The sequence below is a fragment of the Emys orbicularis genome, chromosome 3, assembly GCF_028017835.1.
Source record: "Emys orbicularis isolate rEmyOrb1 chromosome 3, rEmyOrb1.hap1, whole genome shotgun sequence".
In the NCBI taxonomy this organism is placed as follows: domain Eukaryota; kingdom Metazoa; phylum Chordata; order Testudines; family Emydidae; genus Emys; species Emys orbicularis.
The window spans coordinates 172558881-172567399 of NC_088685.1; the positions used below are offsets into that span (position 1 = coordinate 172558881).

Here is an 8519-nt window from a genome sequence, read left to right on the forward strand (position 1 = left end):
CAGGAGTACGCACAATCCTAAAGGCAATGCTATATTTTTGGATTATAAAGACCATTAAAAATATGTAACATTTAGTTTTTTCACTAGTTAACACAACAGAAATTGTTGTTTTCAGAGATCACTTCTAAAATGACTCCCATCCACTTATAAGCTCTTGAATGCATACAAATTAATTTTATGCTGGTAGTTTCAATTCTACTGCATGTATGCATAATATATATGGTGTATAAAAGAAAAATTTTAATTGCAGAATTGAATGATTTTGCTGACCTATGAAAGCTGGAGGATGTTCTCTCTTCACTACCCAGTTATTTAAAGTATTAAAACAATTGCTAAACATTTTGCTTCTCTAGGTGGCCTGTAGGCAGTACAAGCCTAGACTGCATGCCAGGAGTGATCATTTTTATCTGTTAAAACAAACACGTTTAGACTTACTAATGTAAACATAATAAGCTTTAACCATAACACTATTTATTAACACAAATAGAAACCTGAAGTATGAAATAAGGTACTAGTTTCCAGAGGAAACCTCCTTACATCTCCCAAATTTCTAAGGGATGTACCCACTCCTAAGACAAAATCATTTTCAAAACTGCTTCCAGACCCAAGAAGCAGGCTAAGGGCAACTAGTCCCCATCGACAGAAGCTCCAACTTGGGAGGTACCATGGGAGGAGCTCTGGCCCAATCCTCTTCCAGGCAGGAATCATCTGACACCAATGGAGCCTGTTTGGAGAACAGGAAAGTAGACAGGCTTCACTGTGACCACCACAGCAGGACTGACAGATGCGCTTAACACATTATTACTCTACTATAAATGTACACAAAATAAGTGTCTGATGTTCAGCTTATTAAGACCGAACGACAGACTGTATGTGGCTAGCCGATATCCCTTTCTTCCCCCACCCTCTGTGTGGGCAAGAGAAGCTAGTCTGCAACAGTACAGATATTGAGACTACTCCACCTTACAAAACAAGGTGCTTGAAAACCCAGCAAAACGGGTCTACATTTTAGAGGTGTTAGAACAAGGTATCCACTGTTTCTGCAAAGATGCAACTCCTCCCACCCCACCCCAATAGAGGTAACATTAAGAGCATTATAAAGCAAAGATTTTTTCATTCCCTCTTGTAACCTGCAACTCCTATCTACAATGGGGGGGGGGGGGGAAGAAGGAGGGAGGGAAGAGACACTGATGCTTTGTCTGTAGCCCTGCCATCCAATCTTGGTAAATTAAACACAGCTTTCCCCCTCTCAATGCTTTTCTCCCCCTCAGTCACACAGCAGATGCTACCCCTGCAATGCTCCTGTGACTGACATAAAACAGCAAACACAAAGCCTAAAAACAAAAATCCACGTTAACCTTTGCAAATGCAATGCTCCCACACAGTATTCAAGTGAAACACACACACACCCCTCTCTATTATAAATCATATTAACCCCCATTTTCAAAACAGCAGCAACAAGATGTCAGGTTATAGTACAAAAGCTATTTACCAGGATCAAAGTCAGGGATTCGAGCTTGATATTCTGCTCCGACCCGCATTCCTACATCTGCAATGCAAGAGAAAACAAATGCATTACTGGGATTTTATCTTTAAAGGCCGGGAGGATGAGAAAGGGGGTGATATTTAAATGAAAACTGGGACATTCAGCGATCTAGACGGTCTGCACTCAATCCGAGGCTACCAACAATCTTGCAAATTCAAGTGCTGCTGCCTGCAACCCTTGCGCTTCAAAAAGCCTCCAACCGCATCTCCTACAACAGCGATGCAAAATGAGAAACCCCTCCCCCCCCCCCCACGGATGAAGGTCTATTACTTAGTGAAGGTGGGAGTTATTTACGGGAATTCTGGCGGTCCGCCGCAGACACTCCGCGCAGCGCCCCGCACCTCCACCCCAGCCCCACATGTGCAGTGCGGTGCAGCGCACGCACGCGCTGGCTGCCTAGTGCGATGCGCACACGCGAACCATGGCAAGGCACCGCGCGCAGCCGCCCGACCTGCACGCGCGCAAAGGTCCGAGATGCGCAGTCCCCCGCGTTGGCCGGCGCAGACGACAGCGCTCGTTCCCTGAGCAGCGCTGCGCCCCGCCCCCTCCCCCGGATCAGCCTCGCCCCGCTAGGCCCGGCAGGGAGTCCGCGGTTCGTACCGTGCTCGTCGCCGCTGTCGCCGCCGCCGCTCTCCGGCTCCGAGTAGTGCCCGTTGGAGGGGCTACTGCTCTTGGTGCCGTTGGGGGTCGCCCGGCTCTTGCCCCCCAGGAACTCGGCTCCCTTCTCCATCATGCCCGGCATGGCGGGGCGGGGAGCGGCGGCGGCGCTGACTGACGAGGGGGAAAGTTAAGACGGAGCCGCCATGTTGCCCCCTCCCCGCCCCCGCTGCTCCAGCCGGCGCCTCCGCCCCCTCACACTCTCCCCCCCTGCCTCGCCCGGCCCGGCCCCTACGCAGCCCACGGCCCGGGGATCCCTCCGCCTCGGCCCGGCCGGATCTATCCCCGAGGAGGAGGGACAGGGAAGCGGCGGAAGGATTATGGTCGGCGGCGAGGGTTCATGGTCCTGGCCATTAGCTGCTTCCGCCCGATCTCCCTCCGGCTGGGAGGTGGGAACTACTTAGTCCTGGCCGCGCGAGGATTGGATGGGAGGGGGGAGGAAGGAGCGAGCAACGAGCGCAACGCCAGAGCAGCCTCTGCGGCGACAGGGACGTGTCGCGGCTAATCCCCGCCACGCACCGCGGGGAGCTCTGCTGGGGCGGGAGAGCTCGCGGGAGGGGCACTACAGGCTGCGAACTGTGCCCTGGGGCGGGGTGGCGGAGCTACAGGCTGCGAGCTGTGCGGGGCGGAGTGGGAGTGATGCAGGCTGTGAGCTGTGCCCTGGGGGGTGGGGTGGGGGGGAAGGGAGCTACAGGCTGTGAGCTGTGCCGTGGGGGTGGGGGGAAGGGAGCTACAGGCTGTGAGCTGTGTCCTGGGGGTGGGGGGTGAAGGGAGCTACAGGCTGTGAGCTGTGCCCTGGGGGGGGGAAAGGGAGCTACAGGCTGTGAGCTGTGCCCTGGGGGTGGTGGGGGGGAAGGGAGCTACAGGCTGTGAGCTGTGCGGGGGGGAGAGATGCAGGCTGAGAGCTGTGCACTGGGCTTTGATGTGGCAGGGGAGTGCTACAGGTGCTGACTTTCTCATTTTCCCTGGGGGTGATGGACTCCTGCTCTGCCCCCACTCCACCGCTTTCTGCCTTGCCTCTTCCCGCCCCATTCCGCCCTGAGTGCACTCCACACACACCGCCAGCGCCTCCTTGCCACTGAACAGCTGATCCATGGCTAGCCGGTGGCGCTGGGAGGGAAGGAGAGAGGGGGAACAGCTGATTGGCAGGGCCCGCCAGTGGTGCTGAGCACTCACTATTTTTTTCCTGTGGGTGCTCCAGCCCTGGATTCAACGCCTATCGGGAGTGCTGTATACTGTGTGCATGGGGAGGGTTGTGCTGGGGGTGGGGGAGGTTGAAAGGAGGAGAGAGGGTGAAGGAGGCCTCCATACAAAGTAGGATAGTCGGCCTGAGTTCCACACAGCAGTGGGGAGATGAGCAATGCCACAGAGTAGATGAGAGCTGAGCAGGGTGGTGAGCTAAGCAAGGCCAAGCTGCATAGAACAGGAAGCTAATCAGGGCCTGCAGGGGTGCATCCAAGATATGGTGCCCCTTGAGCTGGAAGTATAATTTTGAGCTCCAGGAGACATGCCCAGCCAACTCTAATCCAGCCAGCATGCTAAAAATAGAAGTGTGTTAGTAGTGGTGGGAGGGGTTAACTGGCCTGAATACGATCCCATCCAAGACACTAGGTGTGAACTCAGGCAGCTAGTCTGTCCAGCCCTGGGCTGCCACAGCTACGCTTCTATTTTTAGCCTACTAGTTCATCAGAGCTAGCCTGGGTATGTTTCTTCGAGCTGGAAATTACTCCTCTAGCTCAAAGTACAGGCTACCCTGGGAGTTCTGCAAAGTGGAGGCAGCTGAGTAGGGCTGAGGTGGAAGGGATAGCTCAGTGGTTTGAGCATTGGTCTGCTAAACCCAGGGTTGTGAGTTCAATCCTTGAGGGGGCCACTTAGGGATCTGGGGCAAAATTAGTACTTGGTCCTGCTAGTGAAGGCAGGGGGCTGGACTCAATGACCTTTCAAGGTCCCTTCCAGTTCTAAGAGATAGGATATCTCCATTAATTTATTTATTTATTCATTCATAGGGATGCAGGGAATGAGTTCTGCACAGCATGGGGCAAGGAGAGAACTCTTAATAGATGATGGGCACACAAAGTATGACACAGAAGGATTAGGATGAAGGAAGGGGAGGAGCAGTGAGGTGAGTAGTTGCACAAGTAAACAAAGTCTAGATGCCTGTTAAGAGTTTTGCTTTAGAGGAAACAGATCTCTGCATCTAGGGCAGCGAGTCTCAAACTGTGAGTTGGGACCCCAAAGGTGGTCAGGACCCCAAAGGTGGTTGCAACCCCATTTTAATGGGGTCACCAGGGCTGGCTTAGACTTGCTGGAGCTCAAAGCCTGAACCCCACCACCTGGGGCCAAAGCCCGAGCCCCTCTGCCTGGGGTCGAAGCTGAAGCCTGAGGGATTCAGTCCTGTGTGGTGGGGCTCAAGTTACAAGCCCCCCTGCTTGGGGCTGAAGCCTTTTGGCTTTGGCCCCCCAGCTCAGGGTGGTTTAGCTCAGGCTTTGGCCTCTCCCTACTCGAGATGGCGGGGCTCGGGTGGGCTCAGACTTTGGTTCCTCCTCCTGGGGTTGTGTAGTAACTTTTGTTGTCAAAAGGGGGTCACGGTGCAATGAAGTTTGAGAACCCCTGGGTATGGAGTTAAGCAGAGACTGATGGTAGAGGACTTGGGCAAAGGTGAGAGGTAAGCTAGGGAGCCAAGGGTTAAGAATAGATCACAGGTTGAGAAGGGGAGAATTCTGCAAAGGGGATGAGTGAGTTCAGGAGGGAATGCTAAATTGGGGTTTGGGCATGGGGGGAGAGCGCCTCATAGGGCAGCAGAGACTGAGATGAGCTGAGCATAGGATCTAAGAGGGTGACTAACATGAAAAGTCTACAGAGTTGGGGTGCAGATCACAACATAGTAAGAGCTGTGCAGAGCAGTGGGCCTGCTCCTACCAAAATTAAAACTCATTGACTTATGTGAAAGCAGGATTGCACTATGTGCTGCACTACAGAGCAGAGGATAGGGGTGTGGAGATTTTAAGGGTATGTCTACACTGGCAGAGTTACAGCGCCGCTCAGAGAGCGCTGAAGGGAAACCACTGTTGTGTGTTCACACTGTTGCCTGCACAATAGAGTGTTCACACTTGCGGCACTTGCAGCAGTATTCAGAGTGGTGCACTCTGGGCAGCTATCCCACAGAACATCTCTTCTTCTGCCACTAAGAGTTGTGGGAAGGTGGAGGGGGTCGTGGGGCATCCTGGGTCCTCTCCCAGTGCCCTGTGATGCATTGCTTCGCATCCCAGCAATCCCTGTGCTTCCGTCCACATTTGGTGCCATCTCTCAATGGTTTGTGTACTGCGCACTCTGCCTCTTCGGTCTGCAGGAATGGATCCCAAACTGTTGGGTGTTTCACAGACATTATCGCAGGCTGGTCCAGAAAGGTGCATGACGCACATATCTTTCGGAACACTGGCCTGTTCAAGAAGCTGGAAGCAGGGACTTTCTTCCCGGACCAGAAGATCACTGTTGGGGAAGTGGAAATGCCCATTGTGATCCTGGGAGATCCCGCCTAGCCCTTAAAGCCATGGCTTATGAAGCCATACATGGGACACCTTGACAGCAGCAAGGAGCCATTCAACAACAGGCTGAGCAAGTGCAGAATGACTGTTGAGTGTGCTTTTGACCATATAAAGGCCATCATTTGACCATCTAAAGGCCCCCTGGCGCTGCCTATATGGGAAGCTGGACCTGGCTGATGACAATGCTTATAGCCGCATGCTGTACGCGCCATAATATTTGTGAAGGCAAGGGTGAAAGCTTCACTCAGGGCTGGACTGCTGAGGCTCAGCGCCTGGAGGCTGAATTTGAACAGCCAGAGACCAGGGCTATTAGAGGGGCACAGCACAGAGCCATAAGGATCAGGGATTCCTTGAGGCAGTGATTTGAAGCTGAAAGCCACTAATATTTGTTGCTCGGGAGTGCAGTGCTTGTAATGCTAGGAGGTGATTGTGATTGGTGCAGTTGATGCAGTATGAAGGTTTAAGATAATTGTCTGTTGCTTTGCAGGGCTCTGTTTGCTTTCAATTAATAGAATAAAGATTTATTTCAAACCAACACAATTTTTATTAAAAAACAACAACTGAAGGAGAGAGTCAAACAAAAAAACACATCAGCACTGAGGTGGATGGGGGAATGCAAGGTCCCAGGAGGAGGTGGGGTCCTGGGACGGTTAAAGATTTGTGTATGTCCAGAGATTGTATCCAACCTTCTCCTTTGGAGTACAGTGCAGCGGGTACTGTACTTCAGGGCTATACTGCAAAGGGACAGGTGTTGAGTACTGTGGGTACTGGGAGTGCGCAGTGCTGGACTGTAATGGGGGAGGAGTGGAATGCCGTGAGTAAAGACTGGCGCCCGGAGGTTGATAAGAGTGTGTTGGCGGTGTCTGGGAGGAGGGTGGGAAAGAGTTTTGTGACGGCGGCTGCAGGGGAGGGCGGGCACAGAGCTAGTATCACCTGGAGCATGTCCACTTGGAGCTCCATAAAGTTTAAGAGCCACTGCGTGGCTTCATTCTGGTGTGCTGCGTTCTCCTTTCGGTCCCTCTTCTCGCTGTCCCGCCATTCCTTCAATTCCTGTTTTTCGGCTGCGGAGTGCATCATAACATCACGCAGAAAGTCCTCCTTAGTTCTTTGTGTCCACTTTCTAATTCTGTGCAGCCGTTCAGCTGGCGATAAGAAAGAGGGAGGCTGGGCTCCCAAGGTCATCTCTATGAAGCCAAAACGCAACATTTTATAGAAGCAGTATTGTTTGCAACACACAGAACACTGATTCAGTGATTTAAAACACAGCCACTATTCACATACCTGTCACTAACTGGCTGACCCCAGGCAAGCACACATGAGCCACAAGACCCCCAAAATGGTGAGTAGCTGCAGGGGCAGGGTAAATCAGTGTTCCCGGACCCTACTGTACACTGGGCACGTGTCTCTTGGGGAGAGCCAGCTCTGTAAGGGTGGCCTGATAATCATTCCTGGCCCCACATTTTCCACAGGCTGTGTCCATTATGGAAGAGCTCGCTGCTGAGGGTGAGCAGGAAATCAAGGGAGGGTCTTCTCCAAGACTGCGGCTTCTGCCCTGGCCCTTATGCGGCTCACCTGTATGCAGCAATGGTGTCGTGTGTGTCGTTTTCTCTCCCCCCTCCCCCGTGATGGCACAGTGACACATGAAAGTTACCGTTAATGGGGCAAGAAACAAAGCATCATACAGACACAAGCCTGCTTTCTGCAACCCTCCTGCCCCCAGAAACTCACTTCAGTGATTCCCAATATCAAATCAACTTACCAGGGGCCTCCTCTCCTGTTTGCGCTTCGCCAAAATCTGACAGCTGTGACTGGCTAGCCTCATCCGGGGTAGAAAAGAGCTCCTGGCTGCATACATCTCTGACCCCTGGGTCGTCCTCTGCCTCTGGGTCCCCCTCCACATCCTTGTCCAAGATTTCATCCTGGCTCGATCCAATCTCGACTGGCACATGAGCCACCAAAGTATCCACAGTGGCCTTCGCAGTGGAGGTGGGGTCGCCACCGAGTATCGCGTCCAGCTCTTTGTAGAACCGGCAGCTCGTGGGCGCAACACTGGAGCAGCAGTTTGCCTCCCGCACCTTGTGTTAGGCGTTCTGCAGCTCCTTCACTTTTACCCTGCACTGCATTGTTGTCCCGGTTGTGGCCCCTTTCTGTCATGCAACGTGAAATCTGTCCGTAGGTATCATAATTCCTACGGCTGGAGTGCAGCTAGGACTGGACAGCCTCCTCTCCCCAAATGCTGATGAAGTCCAGCTGCTTGGCATTGCTCCAAGCAGGGGATCGCCTGGTGCATGGAGCAGGCATAGCCACCTGGAAAGATGCACTGAGACCACTGCACGCATCACTGAGCAAACAGGAAGGAGACTTTCAAAATTTCAAAGGAATTTACGGGGTGGGGATGACGGTTGGTGCCCTGGGGGCAGGGCAGTAGAGTTCAAACCGATGACCAGAGTGGCAAGAACAGGCATTGTGGGACACCTCCAGGAGGCCAATTGCAGCGCTGTAATCGACCAGGATGTCTACACTGGCACCACGGCACTGTAGCCCCGGCACAGAAAGCTGTACGCCTCTCGGGGAGGTTTTTTTACAGCACTGCAGCTGCGCAGTTTCTGCGCACTAAGTGGCTTGGCAGTGTGTACACCTCAGGAGTTACAACGCAAAAAGCTGCTTTACTGCGCAGAAGCTTGCCAGTGTAGACAAGACCTAAGTTTACAATGCTAATCTTAGGAACAGATAATGGAGGTGGGAAGCTTTTTCTCATAACTCATTTCTTT

General features: G+C 52.8%; 1 protein-coding gene across 6 annotated transcripts in view; it reads right to left on the minus strand.

Annotated features, from left to right (window-relative positions):
- The window catches only part of RCOR3 (REST corepressor 3), a 34231-nt gene extending 31869 nt beyond the window's left edge, over positions 1 to 2362 (minus strand). For 4 of the 6 annotated variants that reach the window (XR_010561316.1, XM_065402198.1, XM_065402203.1 and 1 more), the window contains exons 1-2: positions 2147 to 2362; positions 1493 to 1549 (exon numbers count right to left, since the gene is read on the minus strand). Coding sequence is in view for 5 of the 6 variants with exons in the window: in XM_065402198.1 (XP_065258270.1) it covers positions 1493 to 1549; positions 2147 to 2288 (199 nt within the window). In the remaining variant the exon portion in view is untranslated. Of the gene's footprint in view, positions 1 to 1492; positions 1550 to 1840; positions 1912 to 1997; positions 2029 to 2146 lie in introns of those variants that run through there. The other 2 variants (XM_065402200.1, XM_065402199.1) reach the window with 2 other exon arrangements.
- Positions 2363 to 8519: the final 6157 nt, after the last annotated feature.